The sequence below is a fragment of the Somniosus microcephalus genome, chromosome 21 (genome assembly GCF_052327205.1).
Source record: "Somniosus microcephalus isolate GS21.2 chromosome 21, FLI_Smic_1.0, whole genome shotgun sequence".
In the NCBI taxonomy this organism is placed as follows: Eukaryota; Metazoa; Chordata; class Chondrichthyes; order Squaliformes; family Somniosidae; genus Somniosus; species Somniosus microcephalus.
This window is the reverse complement of record NC_141007.1, coordinates 46,685,658-46,705,678: the sequence shown is the minus strand read 5'-3', so window position 1 is coordinate 46,705,678 and position 20,021 is coordinate 46,685,658. Positions and strand designations below refer to the sequence as shown.

Genomic DNA, 20,021 nt, shown 5'->3' with positions numbered 1-20,021 from the left:
ATCCAAAGGCTTTGTATATTTGCATATAGGACATAGGAACAGGAGTAGGCCATTCAGCCCCTCGAGCCTGTTCCGCCATTCAACGAGATCATGGCTGATCTGCGACCAAACTCCATATACCTGCCTTTGGCCCATATCCCTTAATACCTTTGGTTAACAGAAAGCTATCAATCTCCGATTTAAAATTAGCCATTGATCTAGCATCAATTGTCATTTGCGGAAGAGAGTTCCAAACTTCTACCAGCCTTTGTGTGTAGAAGTGTTTCCTAATTTCACTCCTGAAAGGTCTGGCTCTAATTTTTAGACTATGCCCCCTAGTCCTAGAATCCCCAACCAGCAGAAATAGTTTCTCTCTATCTACCCTATCTGTTCCCCCTAATATCTTGAAAACTTTGATCAGATCACCCCATAACCTTCTACATTCTAGAGAATGCAACCCTAATTTATGTAATCTCTCCTTGTAACTTAACCCTTGAAGTCTGGGTATTATTCTGGTAAATCCACTCCCTCCAAGGCCAATATATCCTTCCTATGGTGCGGTGCCCAGAACTGCTCACAGTCCTCCAGTTGTGGTCTAACCAAGGTTTTGTATAGTTGCAGCATAACTTTTACCACCTTGTTTATAAATGGTTAGGTATTAAACTATCATAAATATGTAAGTTAATTTACAGCATCAAAATCAAAATTTATCAGATTAAATGCATGTTTATTTTGTTGACATTACATTTTCCTGGACATTCAAATGTTCTGGCAAGTTTCAGCTCTTACTTGTATTTTTTGAAGGAGAGGCCCATATGTTGTTTCATTTGTTGAAGTCCATGATAATCCGTGTAAATGATGTCAAAGGCCAATGGTCCAGTCAGAGGACAACTTCCTCTCCCAGGAGGTACACCTAGGAAACTAATCAACAGCAACAATGAACATATAGAATTAGCATACAAATTTATCTTCTACAAATCAGCTCATTCATTTTAATGAGGACCTTGAACATAATGTATTTCTGATTTACAGAAAAAAAAATTGTCTTTCTGCGTATAAACTCTGAATCACAAACGGATCACGGTATTGAATATCCACAACATGCTCTGGGTCCCATTCTGCACAAAGCTCCAGGAGGAAAATCATTAAATATAACAAGGAGAGAACTTCTGAATTCTCACCAGTGAGAATGCAAGCTGTTAGAAATGTTATTGATTGTTCTTTAGCGACTTGGAGCCAGCTAACGAAATAAAACAGATTGGTCAATCATGAATCTTCATTGACAGAAAATTAAGCAAACCATCAACCTGTGTATAGGGATGCAGTTACAGTATTGAGGTTGCTGGCTATGTGAGACACACAGCCAATGCTTTCTGTTCCACACTTCGTTTCCTGAGTGTAGGATTTGCAAAAATCCAGAAAATACAGTCTAGGTTGGTAAAACCCCTGAAATGGCCACATTGTGAGAACACAAGATGGAGTTGGCAGTTCTCATGGCTCAGTTCAAAAGGACACACCAGCAGTATCTTACAGCAGCCTGAGTCATCACCGATTAGAAGATTCCAGAACTTACTGCTATTGATATGATAATATGGTTACAGCAGTAACAAACTCGTAAACAAAAGTATTTGCACCTGGAGGTGCGCTAATTGCTAGCAAAACGCAAACCCATCTCTGAAATCGCTGAGCACAGAAAAAAAACCATTATCTGTACCAAACTCAGAGGGACACAGGACAGATCCCATCAGTTTCATTTACAAGACATTAAAATAAAGTACTTGCTTTTGTCAAAGCAGCATGCCCATTACCTTGACAAAAGAAAACCCCTGATTTGCCGCCGAGATAAGGGCAAGGAAACAGTATAACTGTTGAGGTAAAATCGACAGCAAGACAGTCATTCAGTGAGATTCAGACAGATCCATCACAGATTCACACAGACACGAGGTCAAGGACAGCGAGGAGGACCCACAAGATTGTGCAGGAGAGAGATTCAGCCAGACTCAGACAGATCCACAAGATTCACCAGAAGCAGTGAAGTCCAAGTCCAGATACCATCAGGAGTTCGAAGACCGTGCGGAAGAGGAGACGGCTCGAGGAGTTCGGAGGACTTCCAAGTTTGTGCAGGAGAGCTGGTCCAGGAGCCGGTCCCATAAGGAAGATTGGAGATCCCGGACGTAACAAGGAGTACCAAGGTCCAGGAGGGTTTTAAAATTCTGGTGAGCATAAAGGCCCAACTCTACCTAACTGACATAGTTGAGGTATATTTTAGCAACGGGAGGGTTTGTAACATTAAGGGTTTTGTAATTCAGGAGTGTGATTTATCCCTCGATGTGTCCGTGCGCTTTTCCCACCCCCGTTTTAGTATACTACTGATTAAGAATTGTTGTATGATTTAAGGTAGTCAAAGTTATTCCTTGTGTGTTAAATTTTAGTTCCCATTGGGAGACGTGCTAATGATTTTTGTCTAAATTGATTCTTGCATTCTCTGTGTTTATTCTCCTTGAAAATAAAGATATTTCTGATTTAAAACTCACCTTTGTCTCACCTGATCCATTTGTCTTCCGAGTCACAAGTTGGGCCACACATCAAGGTTGTCTGGCAATAAGCCCAGTGTCTAGAACCGGTGAGGGGGGAGCGCTTTGGAACCACTCACGAGCAGTGCGAAATCAAAACCGATCTAGCACACCATAAGCTCGTTAAAACGACCCCTTACATGAGATTGAGTGTGCATTCATTGGGAGCTGCTTTTTTTCCCACTGTTATGAGAGATAGGGGGAAAAACTCAGTTGTTTCCGCCTCCCATTAGCGCCTTAAGAGGGCGCCAATTGGGGCGCAAAGCAACTAGAGGCCGGGCGCGGCGATGTATGTGCCGCTCGCGAAATTAACTAGACATTTTGTGGCGGCGCTAAACACTACCGCCACGATCTCCTGCGCCGGCAGATCGTGACGTCAGTCGAGTGCGCAACGCCCCGTTAGCGCCCCGGACTGGATATTGAGAGGCGCCCCCTGCCTTACCGACTGCTACTAGCAATGACAGGTTGAGGGGAGCGTTTTGCTGTCAGAAAGAGACTAGGGGAGTGCTATTTAAAGGCGACCGCTTCCTGCCTTTTTTGTCGGTGACATTTTTGCACCACGCAGTCTGAGAGAGAGAGACTTCTGGAGAGATTCAACGCTGTGTGAAGGAGTTTTGAGTACTGAGCAGCACTTTGCAGGTTTATTTTGATTTGCCCTTCCTTGCTTCGCCAGCACTGAGGTACTGCCTCACTCCTCGGCGTCTGCGCCTTAAGACAGGTGTGAAGCACCTGATTTAACGCTCCAATCACCTCCAGGGGTGATAAAAGCCAAGTTTGCTGTCGGAGGCGATAATTAGCGCCAGGCGCTAAACTTTGCGCACGGCCGATAACGGCACCCCAAATGGGGCGATACCGAATTTTTCCCCCATAGGATTTACTATTTAGAATGTGAACATGACTTGGATTGTCAAAGAGAAAAGATCAAAAAGTATATTTTTACTTTTATTTGTGGCCATTTACTGCCGATAATGGTACACTGGATAGAGCTTCAAATGGACATGGCATAAAATAAACTGGTGCAAAAATATATAATAAACTATGCAGACCTGTAGAATACATAAAACAATCTACAGAACACAATCAGAGCACAGAACTTATCCCATGCAAAAGACCTAGGGCTAGATTTTCAGTATAGGCAGTTTTGGGGCGCTAACCTTAGCGCCCGCCCGAAGTTAGCGCCCGCCCCAAAGTAGCGCCCCGTTGCCGGAAATTCAGTGGCTTCGCCCTAAGAGGTTGGTGGAGCGCTAAAAGAGGCGTTCCACTACTATCTTTAGGCGCTAAGCCGGCGGTCCAGAGGGATAGCGCCCAGGCGGGGCGCAGCGCGGGTGCGGTCATTTTTGGACTGACAGCAGACCCCGTGGCGCCGACCAGCTCTTAAAGGGGGAAGGGACGAATTGGTCTGCTGCCACGCCCTGCACACTGCAGCCTTGCAAAGAGGCCTCAACACTGCTGCTCAGCCCCAGGGAGTCATGGCAATGCCAGAGAAGGCCCGTCAGCGTGCCCTGCGCTTCTCAGAGGGTGATCTGGACATAATGGTCACAGCTCTGGAGGTGAGGCGCAAGATCTTGTTCCCAGAGAGTGGGAGGAATCCAACCCACCACGACTACACCAAAGCCTGGAAGCAGATCGCCCAGAGGGTGACGTTCACCGGCGATGCCCCAGGACCCACAAACAATGTCGTAAAAAATACAACGACCTGACCAGGATTGTCAGGGTGAGTACCCTTTCCAGTCTCCTCCTCATTCTTGCATGTACACCTGACATGATGGACAAAGGGAGCTGAAAGTCCTATTGGCCAGCCCTCAGCCAGCAGCATTGGGACAGTCATGAGCATCAATTGGCCATTCGGCACTCTACACTCTGGCCAAGCTATTCCACCATGGGAGGCTGTGCACACTACATCAGGGCTTCACTCTGTCCAAGCTATTCCACCATGGGAGGCAGTGCACACTACATCAGGGCTTCACTCTGGCCAAGCTATTCCACCATGGGAGGCTGTGCACACTACATCAGGGCTTCACTCTGGCCAAGCTATTCCACCATGGGAGGCAGTGCACACTACATCAGGGCTTCACTCTGGCCAAGCTATTCCACCATGGGAGGCAGTGCACACTACATCAGGGCTTCACTCTGGCCAAGCTATTCCACCATGGGAGGCAGTGCACACTACATCAGGGCTTCACTCTGGCCAAGCTATTCCACCATGGGAGGCAGTGCACACTACATCAGGGCTACACTGCGCACTTACAGCCCGTCCTTTCTCTTGCAGGCTAAAGTAGCCTTTAATCGCCAGGCCCGTGCCAGGGGTGGCCGCGCCAAGCTGCAGAAGCTCACTTGGCTGGAGGAGCGCGTGTGTGTGCTCATGGGAGCCCGTGTGCTCGTCCCCACAGCGTGCGGAGTAGCCGACCCTCCACTGCCCGGCAATGGTAAGGACCTCGCCTTTTGGCCCTCTCGCGTCGCACTGGCCCATCCGAGCTACCTCCTTTGCCACTGTCCCACCAATGCGCTGAATGCCACCAGTCCTAACTCCCTCGCTGACGCAGTCTCCTCACTCTGAAGCTACTCTTGTGCATTCCTGCTTTCAGCTGGTGACGACCAGGACCCTGAAGCTGCCAGTGACAGCACCTCCGAGCAGGAGGAGGAGGAGGAGCAAGCCGGACCATCGGGGGAACAGTCACGTCCCGCAGGAGAGGAGGAAATGCTTGACACCTCCTCACTGGACGAGTGCCTGGAGGAACTGTCGCAGGGCAATGCAGCTTCTGGGACCAGTGGCGTCCAGCCACCCAGGAGCCATGCGCGTGGCCCGCGGCCTTCCCCCCAAAGGGGGCAAGGATCAGAGGGGAGTGCTGCTGATCGGCACACTCGCCGCCACCAACGTGGCAAGGGTCCCCTAGTTCGGCCCCCTCCTCCCCAGCGGGAGAGTCGCGACTCCAGTCCGGACACCTTCACCTCGGAGGAGGTGCGGAAGCTGAATAAGATGGCCGAGGATTCGGACCGGCGCCACACGGAGCTCATGAGCGTGGTGGGGCGCATGCCTGAGGCCATCGAGTCGCTGGCGACCAGTGTGCGCGAGTTCGGGACAGCAACTGCTGCGAGTGGCCGCATGCTGACTGATGCCGTCAAGACCCTGGCGGATGTGATGCGGGCGCACACCAGGACAACAGGGGCACTCACTGCTGCCACACGCGCTGTCTCAGGCAGGCATCGCCAGGGCAGCCGCCGCGCTGGACCATCCCAGCAAGCCGCCCCTCGGCTGATTGTTGCGGATCCTGCAGTGCGGGCCCGGCCGAGTGCCACCGCACCACAGCACCAGCCAGCGCATCCCAGACGTCAGCTGGCCCACATTGCGCCATCCGTCGCCGCCATTCCCCCACTGGGGCGTCAAGGGCAAGCGGCTGTAGCTGATGGTGGCCAGGCTCAGGTGCGCCACTCAGCAGACGGCCCCTCGAGGCCCAAACGCCGTGTAGGCCGCCCCCCAGCGGCATCTGGCGGAAGGGCATCTGAGCCTCAGGCGCCTTCCCCCAGCCTCGCAGCAGCCACTGGGCAGAGCTTGCGAAGGAGCAGCAGGCCGGGCAGGGGAGGCAAAAGGCTGGGCAAGGTCTCGCCCTCGCGGGCCACTCAGTAGAGGGTGTGGCCAGCTTTCCTTTTATATGGCGGTGGCCATCTTTATTTTGCCCATGGTTGTGTTGTTGGAGGGCTTATTTTTTGCGTTAGGCCGACGTTGAGGCCCGGTTTGAAGAAATGTGGAGTGACTCCTCCCCAGTTTGTGGGAGTGAGTCGTTTGTTGGGCTTTTTGTGGGGCCCGTTTATTGTTTTTGGGGATTCATGCGGGAAGGGCTTTTCATTTTTGTGTAATAAATAATTATCTTTATTCATGCAGTCTCCATGGTTGTTCTTCTTAGTGTTTGTTGGCTTCGCCGGCTGAGGGCTTGCGGAGCGGCTGCATTCATCTTCCCTCATGGCCCCTGGCCATTCCCTGACAGGGGGCTTAGAAGTACCGTGTAATAAGGTGGCGTCGTGCGGCCCTTGGCCCTGGTCGCTCCCTCCTGGGAACGTACTCCTGCTCCTCCTCCTCCTCCTCCTCATGCTCCTCCTGCTCCTCCTCCTGAGGTGCTGGTCCAACGTCAGGTGGCAGTGCCTGAGTCCTGCGGATAGCCAGGTTGTGTAGCATGCAGCAAACCACCACAAATTGGGAGACCCGGTCCGGCGAATACTGGAGAGCTCCTCCGGAGCGATCAAGGCAGCGGAACCGCTGCTTGAGGACCCCAATAGTTTGCTCGATGATGTTGCGGGTGGTTTGATGGCTCTCGTTGTAGGCCTCTTCAGCAGCGGTCCTGGGCGCGCGGAGCGGGGTCATGAGCCAGGTGCACAAAGGATAGCCTTTGTCCCCGAGTAGCCATCCTCTTGGGGGAGGCTGTGCCTGGAACATGTCATGCACAGTACTCTGCCGCAGGATAAAGGCATCGTGGCTGCTGCCTGGGAAGCTGGCATTGACTGCCATGATGCGCTGCTTGTGGTCACACACCAGCTGCACATTCAGAGAATGGTAGCCCTTCCTGTTGCGATACTGCTCGCCATGCTCCAGAGGGGCCCGCAAAGCCACATGCGTACAGTCAATGGCGCCCTGCACCAAGGGGAGTTCCCCGAGTCTGGAAAATCCCAATGCGCGCTGATGCTGGCTCTCCAGGGCCATGGGGAAGGAGATGAATTGGCTTCTCCTTCTGAACAGTGCTTCGGTCACCTGGCGGATGCAGCGATGCGCGCCGTACTGGGAGATGTTTGCTATGTCCCCAGCAGCGTATTGGAAGGAGCCGGTGGCATAGAAGTTCAATGCCACCGTCACCTTCACTTCCACCAACAGAGACGTCCTGCACCTGAGCTTTGGCCGCAGATCTCGGCGAAGCAGGTGGCAGATCTCCGCAATCACCTCCTTTCGGAATCGGAGCCTTTTAACACATTGCGCGGCACTCATGTTTAGGTAGGAGCGCTGCTGGCGGTATAGCCTGACTGGGTAAGGCCTACGTGGCCGACGCCTGTAGCCCCCTCTGCCTCTAGCCAGGGCTGCCCCTCTCACAATGCGTCTGCGAGCCCTACGGACATGGAGCTGCAGCTCCGCGTTGGCACCCCATGCAACCCCCATCAAATCCTGGCAAACACTCAAATTTCCAAAAGGCCACTTGCAGCGCTCTGGCCTGAGTCCAAAAATACCTGAGCTCTTGCTGCTTGAAACCAGTTAGCTATCCTCCTTGTTGTGTCTCCAGAAATGCGTTGCACAAGAGTGTTTTCTGAAAAAAGGCTGGCCTTTATACTGGAGAGCACGTCCCCTTTAATTTGCGCCCCCCGGGGCCCGCGCTGGTTGTGTTGCGTTCCTTTTTCCAAACGCTCCGGCCGCCAGCCGCACAATGGGGCGGTCCGACTGAAGTTTGGAATCGGGGCGGCCAAAGGGCGTTGCACGAGGATGTGACGTCATTTTCTGCGCGCGCATCCGGCCGGGCGCTAAACTTTGCACCGGCGCTAACGGGCAACTTAATTTGGGGCGGGGCGCAAACAGCGCTGCGCACGGGCGCTACACGCATAGCGCCCGAAAATCACTTCTCTTAAGGCGCTAACTGCTGGCGCTAGCAACTGAAAATCTAGCCCCTAGTTTGGAATAATTAATTTTAAAAAGATAATTCTTGAGATGTGGGCATTGCTGGCAAGGCCGTAATTATTGCCCATCCTGTGAAGGTGGTGATGGGCTTTCTTCTTGAACTGCTGTAGCGGTTTGATACAACTGAGTGGCATGCTAAGCCACTTCAGAAAGCAGCTAAGAGTCAACCGCAGTGGTGTGGGACTGGAGTTTCATATAGGCCAGACTGGGTAAGGACAGCAGGTTTCCTTCCCTAGAGAACATTCATGAACCAGTTGGATTTTTAGGACAATCCGATTGCTTCATGGGACTCTTAAGTAGGGCAGAGCAAACAATCTCCCAGAATCAAAACAATAAAAGTATTAAATAGACACCACAATGATTTGGAAGCTAATACTCATCAATCCCCAAGAATTACAGTAGGATTCTTGCATTCAGATAATTAAAAAATGTTCTGTCATTGCAAATATTTCTCTAATTCCATTTCTCTAATTTGAATATTAGAAATTTATAGAACATAACTTTAGCAGATTCAAATAAAAGGGAGAAGTGGGCACCATTTGAGTCAAGTATAGAATTTCAATGAATCAAGTCTCTTCCAATTTGGTCTTTATATGAATCCCTAATTCAATTACAACTCTTAAAGGGAATGTTATTTGGGCGGGAAGACACTCAAGTTAAAATAATCCCTCAAGTGAGACTATTGTAATAAGAGTGGTGTAGAAATATCGCAGTACTTCAGCTGGTTAAAGCAGTGTACAGCTGAGCCATACAAACCAGGAAGCTTTCAGGTTTCATTCCTAGTCTATCCTGATTTAGCTCATTTCAGCCAGGGTGGCGGTAGGGGCACAATTGACCTCAATACCTTAATATAGAGAAAGGAAAATTGGCCAGATTTTCATTCTTGTGCCAAAGAGTGACCTGTGCTGGAAGTTTGAGAGATTGGACATTGGTGCACGGATAGGATTGGGTTTGGTTTGGGTGTGACTCTGCTAGTGATTGAATTGCCTTCCAGGTAAGGGGAGTAAATTACCAAAAGATAAGGAGAAAAATCATATCAATTTTAAAAGTGAGTTTTTCAAAATGCCTACTCCCTGGCAGCAGTCACATCCATCTCTGGCAGTCCAAAAGTAGCCTCTGTGAGAACCACCATACAGGGGGCTCCAGGCCACAAAAAACATCTTGGAGGTGGTGTTCACTGAATCAAAGTACCATTAATCTATTGCCACACCTCAGCAAGATAGTCTCTTCTGTGTACAACGTTTTGTCAAGTGTTCTCTGTAGATGTAACTGATTGATGAATAATTAAATAAGCTGGATCTACAAATGAGCTATTTTTAATCAGAAGTTTATAGAGATTTGAATTCTAACATAACCATAAACCAAGGATAACATTTCCTGGCAATCTAGTCACACATTTATCAAAATGTATTGATTTTTTTAGAAAATGAATTTGATTTTCATTTTGCTTCTTTGTTCATTATTCACACAGTAGACAGAGGATTTGTCCACGGATGCTCTGCATCATCCATTAGGTAGGTCCAACATTGTCAGGATTACTGACAGTGGAACATCACCACCTAGTGGCCAGCATCAAAATGAATCAATCTTGTATTTCCTACTTCTTGAACTATTATTCAGCACAGGAACTGTGTCTATGGAAACATAACACACGAGATGTTATGCAATGCCATCATGGTACCCAATGCTCATGTAAATTCAACAATGGGATTCAGGCGGAAACATTTGTTTTGCGGTGTGTGCTATTTCTACATCATTCACTGGACAGTTATAAACATTGCAATGACACTGGGCCAGGATATTAAAAGGATATTTAACTGTAATCTAAATATGCTGATAGAAGTTTTTAATCTCTGAAATTTATTCTATGGCTACCAGCCCAATTGAAATTCGTTCTCCAAGCACACAGATGGGAGTTGCATTGCCTTTTTTCTGTTCCTCCTTTTTCAGCCAATTTTCTCCCCTCCTCCTGTTCCTCTTCTGAAAGTGTGGACTCCTTATTGGCATAAGTTTCCATGGATAACGGATGCCCTCCATTACCTTACCCAGGTGGCCATTTTTAATACGTGTGCCTTGATTGTTGGCAGGCCATTTCATGGGTGGGCTTAATCCTATCCTCACTGTATGTCCATACATATACATGGCCAACAGGTGTGGATAGGCCATGAGAACCCGGACTAACTTTTCCCTCATTATTCTAAAGGTGCTGAGATCACTTTTTGCGCCGCTATTGCCATTGCGGTTGACATAAGCTAGCTTAGTACAGATTGGCAATCCAAATAAGGACCTCCCTGGTCTGCATGGCTCTTAATCACTGGGTTATATCCTCAAGTCATGGTAGTAACTAAGAATGAAGATTGCTAGCCTCTGCAAAATTAACAATTTACGTCAACCCAAAGCATATGGGTGTAGTGCGAATGCCATAAAGAGTTCTCTCGTGTGGTTAACTGAGGCTGTATGCATAGCACTCAAACAACTTCTCAGTTCTTTCACACATGCAGATCCAGATTGCCGCAGAGCCAACATTGTAGCAGGCACTGAAATATGCAACTATTGCTTTACTTAGAACTTTACTGTAGTGCTCATAAAGCAAGCTTCTACTCAACAGTTGGTGCATGATGCATGCTCATTGGCTCAAGCACAAGTAGGGATGCAGGGGAGCCACATAGATGGTCAATATCTGTGCTCTTTAGACTTTCAACATCTATAAGTTAAGTGAGTGGGCAAAGATCTGGCAAATGGAGTATAATGTGGGAAAATGTGAAGTTGTCCATTTTGGCAGGAAGAATAAAAAAGAAGCATATTATCTAAAAGGTGAGAGATTGCAGAGCTCTGAGATGCAGAGGGATCTGGGTGTCCTAGTGCATGAATCACAAAAGGTTACTATGCAGGTACAGCAAGTAATTAGGAAAGCTAATAGGCTGTTATTGTTTTTTGCGAAGGGAATTGAATACAAAAGTAGGGAGGTTATGCTTCAGTTATACTGGGCATTGGTGAGACCACATCTGGAGTACTGTGTACAGTATTGGTCTCCTTATTTAAGGAAGGATGTAAATGTGTTGGAAGCAGTTCAGAGAAGGTTTACTAGACTAATACCTGGAATGGGCGGGTTGTCTTATGAGGAAGGGTTGGACAGGCTAGGCTTGTATCTGCTGGAGTTTAGAAGAATAAGAGGTGACTTGATTGAAACATATAAGATCCTGACAGGGTGGATGTGGAGAGGATGTTTCCTCTTGTGAGAGAATCTAGAACTAGGGGTCACTCTTTAAAAATAAGGGGTCGCCCATTTAAGACAGAGATGAGGAGAATTTTTTTCTCAGAGGGTCGTGAGTCTTTGGAACTCTCTTCCTCAGAGGGCGGTGGAAGCAGAGTCTTTGAATATTTTTAAGGCAGAGGTAGATAGATTCTTGGTAAGCAAGGGGGTGAAAGGTTATCGGGGGTAGGCGGGAATGTGGAGGAATCGGATCAGCCATGACCTTATTGAATGGCGGAGCAAGCTCGAGGGGCCGAGTGGCCTACTCCTGCTCCTAATTCGTATGTTCGTATATCTCAACATTATGTATCTGCTCACCTGCCGATAACAGGAGGGAACTACATAAAGCAACAAAGGGATGCAAAGAAGAGGTGCAAGAAGGAAATATGAAAAAAAGAACTTGCAAGGGATATCAAAGCTAACAGCAAAAGTTTTTAGAAACACAATGGCCCGGAATTTGTGGTCAGCGATGAAGCAAAGGCGTTCGCCACTGGTGCCGGCGTAAGCTTCACACAAAGATCTCGCCATCTCTATGTTGAGAAGTTCGGGTTTTTCAACGCGTAATTCAAATCAATGCAGTATAGTGGGAATCCCCTAGTGCGAGCTGCTGTGATGTCAACAAGCTGTCTAAACAGCCAATCAAAACACAGAATTCTCACAGACAGTGAACCACGAAGTGGGTAAGCTCTTAAAATTCTAATGTTTAAAAAATGCTACACAGAACAAAACAAAGATTGGGGCTCTCGCATGGGGAAAAGGCAAACCTGAAATAAAGGTGAACAAACTTAAAAAACATTTTAAAATGTTTTTTAAAAATGTAAATTTTTATTAAAAAGCATAAATTTGACACTGCACAAAATTTAAATTAATTTTTCAGGGCTATAACCTTTGTTTAGCAGTCAATACGCTGCTAAGGTTAAAGCACATGGGATTGGGGGTAAGGTACTGACTTGGATAAAGAACTGGTTGGCAGACAGGAAGCAAAGAGTTGGAATAAACAGCTCTTTTTCCGAGTGGCAGGCAGTGACTAGTGGGGTACCACAGGGATCGGTGCTAGGACCTCAGCTATTCACAATATATATTAATGATCTAGACGAGGGAACTAGATGTAATATCTCCAAATTTGCAGACGACACAAAGCTGGGTGGGCGTGTGTGCTGTGAGGAGGATGCAGAGAAACTCCAGTATGATTTGGACAGGTTGGGTGATTGGGCAGATATATGGCAGATGCAGTATAATGTGGATAAATGCGAGGTTATCCACTTTGGTGGCAAAAACAGGAAGGCAGATTATTATCTGAATGACAATAGATTGGGAGAAGGGGAAGTGCAACGAGACCTGGGTGTCCTTGTGCACCAGTCACTGAAAGTAAGCATGCAGGTGCAGCAGGCGGTTAAGGCGGCAAATGGTACGTTGGCCTTCGTAGCGAGAGGATTCGAGTACAGGAACAAGGATGTCTTGCTGCAGTTGCACAGGGCCTTGGTGAGACCACACCTTGAGTATTGTGTGCAGTTTTGGTCGCCTTATCTGAGGAAGGATGTTCTTGCCATGGAGGGAGTGCAGCGAAAATTCACCAGACTGATACCTGGGATGGCAGGAATGACGTATGAGGAGAGATTGGGTTGATTGGGCTTATACTTGCTGGAGTTTAGAAGAATGAGAGGGGGTCTCATTGAAACTTACAAAATTCTAACAGGAGTAGACAGACTAGATGCAGGAAGGATGTTCTCGATGGCGGGGGAGTCCAGAGCCAGGGGTCACAGTCTGAGGATAAGGGGTAAGCCATTTAGGACAGAGATGAGGAGGAATTTCTTCACCCAGAGAGTGATGAACCTGTGGAATTCTCTACCACAGAAGGCAGTTGAGGCCAATTCATTAAATATATTCAAGAAGGAGTTAGCTATATTTCTTAAGGCTAAAGGGATCAAGAGATACAGGGAGAAAGCAGGGACAGGGTACTGAATTTGGATGATCAGCCATGATCTCATTGAATGGCGGAGCAGGCTCGAGGGGCCGAATGGCCTACTCCTGCTCCTATCTTCTATGTTTCTATGTTTCTAAAGCCCCAGTTACACCTAATCCCTTTGGGTCTAACTTTTCGTGGGGAATTTAACAGCGGTATTACTGCGGAAGAGCCGAAGTTTTCGTCAGTTTCAATGATTTAAGAGATTTCACTGATTGCTGGCTCTGGGGGAGAGGGGGGGTGCTGGGGAGGCGGTGGTGGGAGGATACAGCGCACAGGAGCAGTGAACGACAGACCGCAACTTCAGTATTTCCACGTTCGGCTGCGCATGCGCTAAATCCCGAAGTTGTGGTCAGTTTCAAAGGTGAAATGACGGTGAACGCTGCCAGTTCACCGTCATCAGGACCGCAAGTTCCGGGCCATGAAGAGAAGGACAGCAGTAAAGGGGAAAGTGGGCCCATTAAAGACAGATACAGACAATGGGAAAACCAGACAATGGGAAAAACAATGACAAAGAAAAGCTACAATTGAAAAAAATGAAAGGTTAAACAAAGGGAAAAATAACAGCTATTATAAAAATACAGCAAAAGGGACCCAAAAGGCACTTAAACAACATGTAAATCTGCAACAGGAAAGAGTAAGTCACACTTTTAAGGAATCAACTTTCAAAGACTAGAGCAGTTTTCCCAGGAACATCCATTTTATATGGGCTTACAAAGTTGGTACATTCTAGGTGAAAAAAAAAAGTGAAATTGCAGCTTACTGCAGTTATTATTCATCTACATGAATTTCAGGTACTAATGAGGTCGTCACGTGTTCTGCAACAGCACTGTTAGCCCATTAAAAATTTACGCAGAAAAATTGTGCTCAGCAAGCAAGTCTAAGGTCTTCTTACCTGATTTCCCAATCCCCCAGTGCCTGATCTGAGCAGGCGCAACCTATCATTTTAAAAAGTTAAACCCAAAACTAACTTAACAGAATAAAAACTGCATTGTCAGCATCTGCTGCAGCACAATATTACCCAATGGTAATCACAACTTCACATAAAGGAGTTTTCAAAACTCGTTGTCTATGACTTTGCCAGGAATTGAATTTTAAAGCCATAAATCTCCATTGAGCCAGTAACTGCCCTTCAAACTAATATCTGCACTCATATCGTATGGTTAACTGCTCCGCAGCTCAGTCTGATCATGGAGGAGGAATATTAATAAACAGTTTTCTCTCTTTTAAAATGCCACAAGTCAATTTGGTAGTGTTTAAAATGCTAAAATAACATAACGTCAGCATCTTACTAGTAACTATATCTGCTGGATGTAAGCCAAGAGATTTCTGCTGCACTAAGTCCAATTTTCTAGACTTGCCATTTTACCTTCACAGTAATGAATGGTTTGGTTCATTGAAATTCTATACTTGGATCAGATGTATGTGGAATTAATGGTATGCACTTTTCCTTTTATTTAAAATGACAATCCCAGAAATTCGGGTCTCCACGGGTGAGTACGCACTGTGTACTCACCCGTAGGCCCAATGGAAGTGCCGATTTCGTGCATGCACTGCGCATGCGCGGGAAACCGGAACTTCTGTTCCCTTAGGAAGGGGTTCAGAGGTTGAACGTGTACGCCAGAGAGGCAGCGCGTGCGCCTGAAACTTACGTTTTTTTTCCAGCTTTCTCCGGGAGGGTAAGTCTCCAGGAGTTACACATGTAAAAAGCAGGCGCAAGGCCTGCTTTTAACAAGGTAAGTGGTGAATTAATTAAAATTGAAACATTTTTTCCACAGGTTTATTATTTTTAAATACTTCAAAGAAAGTTAAGTTTATTTTTAGCCCTTAGAAAATGTAATTAATTTTTTCAAAAATTTAAATTATTGTTTAATAGTTATTTTATATAATTTATAGTTATTTTAAAAATGTGATTAAAAAAAAAATTATTTGAAGTTTTAGTGATGTTTTGGGGCTTATAGTATTTATTGTTTTGACAGCTCTTCCTGTCAATTTTATGAATGAAGCATTCCCTGCTGCCATTGGCTCTCCATGGCCCACGTGATCCCAGGGGACGCTTCGAGCTAACTGCGCCCCTGGGATATGCAAGCACTGCGCGCTGGCAGCTGGAGCAGGCCCAGGATTGGAATTCCATGCAGGCCCACAGCACAACGGCCAGCGCGCTAGGTAAGTAAATCCAACCCGAATTTCTGGGCCATTATGTGAATTTCTAATGCTGAATGTGATAAGATGGAATTAGAGAAATATCTTTAATAATAGAACATTTCAATTATTAATTTTCAGTGAATAATCTAAAGTTTGCTTGTTTTGTGCAAAATTCGTACCATAGTCCTAAGGGGTTAAAAAGTACAATGTTCACATGTTTGAGTCACTGCAGTGTCCGTTTAATACTTTATTGCTTAACATGTTCATATAAAATTACTCTGTCCAACATTTTAACAAGGTGTTAACTTGCTTACTTTAAATGGGTTAATACCATCATTAAAATAGCAGTCTTTTCTTCCTCGTGCTTGGAAGTCATATACTATTAGCACACAGCATAGTTTCTGGGCTCAGATCTTGGATGGTTGAATATCTAAACATTTTTATGGTGAACTTGGAGCATTTTAAAATAAAACTCTGCTAATCAATGAATACTAGCTTTCCATATATTTCCATAATTTAGATTGAAGAGTTATTACAATTAACCCTGAGTTTGTCTTCAACAGTACATATAAGCACCTTAATAAAGACATGTCTGTCACAGTTAGGATGTTCCTTTTATCTTGCTGTTCTCATTAAGAAAACACTATTAAAAAAGGATTAGTACTGATGAAGTGTCCTGTATAAGTCCATATCCAAACACAAAGGAGCGTAAAGCACCTGAGGACCAGGGGCTAGGAATTCATTATAGCCCAGGAATGGGCAGTAAAATAAAAAAAGTTGGAGAATTAGCGCCAGATCTAGCAGCTCAAAACTGGGCATCCATGAGGCGCTGTGGGCCATTAGCAGCAGTAGCAGCAGAATTGTATTTTACCACAATCTGTAACCTCATGGCTCGACATATCCCTCACTCTACCATTACCATCAAGCCAGGGGACCAACCCTGGTTCAATAAGGAGTGTAGAAGAGCATGCCAGGAGCAGCACCAGGCGTATCTAAAAATGAGGTGCCAACCTGGGGAAGCTGCAACACAAGACTACATGCATGCTAAAAAGCAGAAGCAGCATGCTATAGACAGGGTTAAGCGATCCTACAATCAACAGATCAGATCAAAGCTCTGCAATCCTGCCACATCCAGTCGTGAATGGTGGTGGACCATTAAACAACTAACAGGAGGAGGAGGCTCCATGAATATCTCCATCCTCAATGATGGTGGAGCCCAGCACGTGAGTGTAAAAGGCAAGGCTGAAGTGTTTGCAACCATCTTCAGCCAGAAGTGCCGAGTGGATGATTCATATTGGCCTACTCCTGAGGTCCCCACCATCACAGAAGCCAGCTTCCAACATTGCACAAGGTTCTGTGCACACCATAGAGCCCATAATTTCCAGTCTGCAAAGGATGGTAGACTCCCAGAGAAACGGTGGTGACCCAGACCTGCGGCATATGATGGGCGATCTGGCAGCTTCCATTGCAGCACAGGCGGAAGCGACGCAACGTCTTAGTGCTGCAATGCAGTCTGTACTTGGTGGTATCCAATCTCAGACTGTTCTCATGCAGTCTCAGCTTGATGCCACGCAAGCCCTGACTGCTGCCATCGTGGCTGGGTCTACCACCATCGACCGGGGCTTTCACAATGTTGCAGCAGGTCAACAATCTGTGCTCCAACAGATTGCTAGGGATGCTGAGGTGCTGCCTCGGGGGAGTGGCAGTGGGTCAGTGGAGCAGGAACCTGCTGTCCTCTCTCAGGATGACAGGATTCCTGCTCCCACTCTGACATTGCCCTTGACGCTGCCTGTCATCCAGCCAGCCCAGACTGCTGCTGCCCATGCTGAGGTGGTGCAGTCTACAGCCAGGCCTTCCCAGCCCAGAGCTGGTCGAGGGAGTCCTGCAAGGCCATCTGAAGTCTCCCGCACGGACACTCAACAGCCTTCCACCAGCCGTGCTGCAGCCACTGGGCCAACACTTCATAGGAGCACTAGAGTAGGCAAAGGCACTGTAACGCGAGGCACTAAGGGATTGCACAAGGGTGAATAGTTCATATTTTTGTTGTAAATATATGTGTTCATTGATTATTGATAAATTTATTAATTCAGTTTGGATTCTTTTGTGGTGTGTCTCATTTCAGCTTTATGCTGTGATATGGCCTGCGACGGGGATGGAATGATGGGGATGTGGTGAGCAACGGGGATCTGGGGTTTAATTAATTCGAATCGCAGTCTGATGAGGCAGTCACGGACTGCCCTTCCGGAAAGCCGATTGAGTGGCTGCCTCCTCCCTTGCTCCTGTTCCTCCTCCTGAGGTGCTCCCATAATCCCTGGTGGCAAAGGCTGGGCCCTCATGATGGCCAAGTTGTGGAGCAGGCAGCAGACCACAACAAAATGGGACACCTGCTCAGCCGAGTACTGGAGGGCTCTTCCTGAGCGGTCAAGGCAGCGGAACCATTGCTTGAGCACCCCGATGGCCTGCTCGATGATGTTCCTGGTGGCGGCATGGCTCTCATTATATGAGTGCTGGGCAGGAGTTTTGGGGGTTGCGGAGGGGAGTCATGAGCCAGGTGGAGAGCGGATAGCCCTGGCACTGACCAGCCTGCCACGAGCTTGACGTGGTGGCTGGAAGAGTGCTGGCGCACCAGTCTGGCGCAGGATGAAGGCATCGTGGCTGCTGCCAGGGTAGTGGGCATTGACATTGAGGATTTGCTGTCTGTGGTCACACACCAACTGCACATTAAATGAGTAGTAGCCTTCGCGGTTATGGAAGATCTCAGGATTGTTATGAGGTGCCCGCAAAGCCACGTGGGTACAGTCAATGGCGCCCAGCACCATGGGGAATCCTGCTATCCTGGCAAAGCCACATGCATGCTCATCCTGCTTCTTTCTGGTGATGGAGAAGGAAATGCAGTCCCTTCTCTTACTGTAGAGAGCCTCTGTGACCTCCCAGATGCAGCGCTGGACAGCGAACTGTGAGATGTTAGCTATGTCTCCTGTTGCAGACTGGAAAAATCTGCTGGTAAAGAAATTGAGGGTGATGGTGACCTTGATTGCCACTGAGAGAGCCGTGATTGCCCTGATCTGAGGCTGGAGTTCTGGTTGCAGGAGGTGGCAGAGTTCTGTGACCACCTCCTTGGTGAAGCGGAGCCTTCTAATACAATGCTCCTCACTTAATTGGAGGTAGGAGAAATGCTCTCGGAATACCTTCGGAGGGTAAGGCCTCCTGTTGAGAGCTCTGATGGCCCTCCTCCTCCCTGTGGCCCCATGTTCCAGTCTTTCTCGCTGCCTCTGCTCCCTCTGCTGTAGATCCTGGAGGGCGAGGTCGACTGCCAGTACAGCCCCCATTAATGTAACCAAGTGTAGCAGTTTGATTTTTTAAAGAATAAATGTAGCTACTTTTAGTTGCCACAACACTCCTGATACTAAATAACCTTGAAATTATGGAATGAGACTGTTGCACTATATGACACTGACAAGAAAGCACTGAAACTCCTCTAACCTACAGCTGCGACTCATTACTGATGATCCCTTTAAATAACATCCCTGGAGCCGGCTTCCTGTTGCTTCATGCCAGCTCTCCCTGTTGCTGTTTCCCCCAGGCACTAAGGTAAGTGGTGACAATCAATTTTGCAGATCAGGTGGTCAGTGAGCACTGCACACTCACGGACTTCACGATCCACCTGGCGTTGAGGCTCCCAGCGATAACTGTTAGTAGCGGCGCTGCGGGGGAGGGGGTGTGGCGGGATTTGGCGTGCAGCATTGGATTCGCCTCGTCCCAGCGACAATGATCTGGTGCCGTTAGCGAGAAGCGCTAAGGTACCAAATTTTTCCCTCTAGGTCTGTGATACAGAAATATCTATTATGCTTAAATGATCGTTATTTACAGGTATTTGAATAAAATGTAAAACCAAGATCTCATTCATGCAGGAATGGAAGGTCAATCTGGATCATAATTTGCCTGAACCAACTTCAGATTGCCAGTTAGAGGCACAAGTTAAGTTTGCCAAATCAGTGCCAGTTGCAAGCAAAATCCCACTGTTAGGTTGGCTTTCATGCTGAGTTAGAACAGAATAAACTGGTTATTGGATTCTCAGTTGTAACCCATCAATCTGCTTATGACATCTCCCATGCTTCACCCATCACATCTGCCTTTTCTGTGCTCACCACATACAGTTCTTTGGTCTCATCATTCTTTTTTTGCTGTACAACCACTTGCCTCAAACAGATTTGCACAGCCGTTTGGAATGTCTAACGTGAGTATGTGTACAGTGCCTTACATATGAACATGCAAAAACGTACAGGAGAAGAACAACTGGTCCATCAAGCCTGGCTCACCCCGACATGGTGCAACCCACACACATCATCAAACACATCCCGACTACCCCTTCCCCCTCCCGCCCACACAATCATCCAATCTCCTTGCAGAGGCAAAAAAAATGAACAAAACCTCAGTCCAATTCAGGAAAAAAGTCTC

The 20,021-nt window shown here is 47.3% G+C and overlaps 1 protein-coding gene across 1 annotated transcript in view; it reads right to left on the bottom strand.

The window, feature by feature from the left end:
• Window positions 1–20,021, bottom strand: part of mgat5b (alpha-1,6-mannosylglycoprotein 6-beta-N-acetylglucosaminyltransferase B) — a 1,090,939-nt gene that overhangs the window by 248,287 nt on the left and 822,631 nt on the right. The window contains exon 9 of the mRNA XM_085963547.1: window positions 769–900. Coding sequence (XP_085819673.1) covers window positions 769–900 — 132 coding nt within the window. The remainder of the gene's footprint in view (window positions 1–768; window positions 901–20,021) is intronic.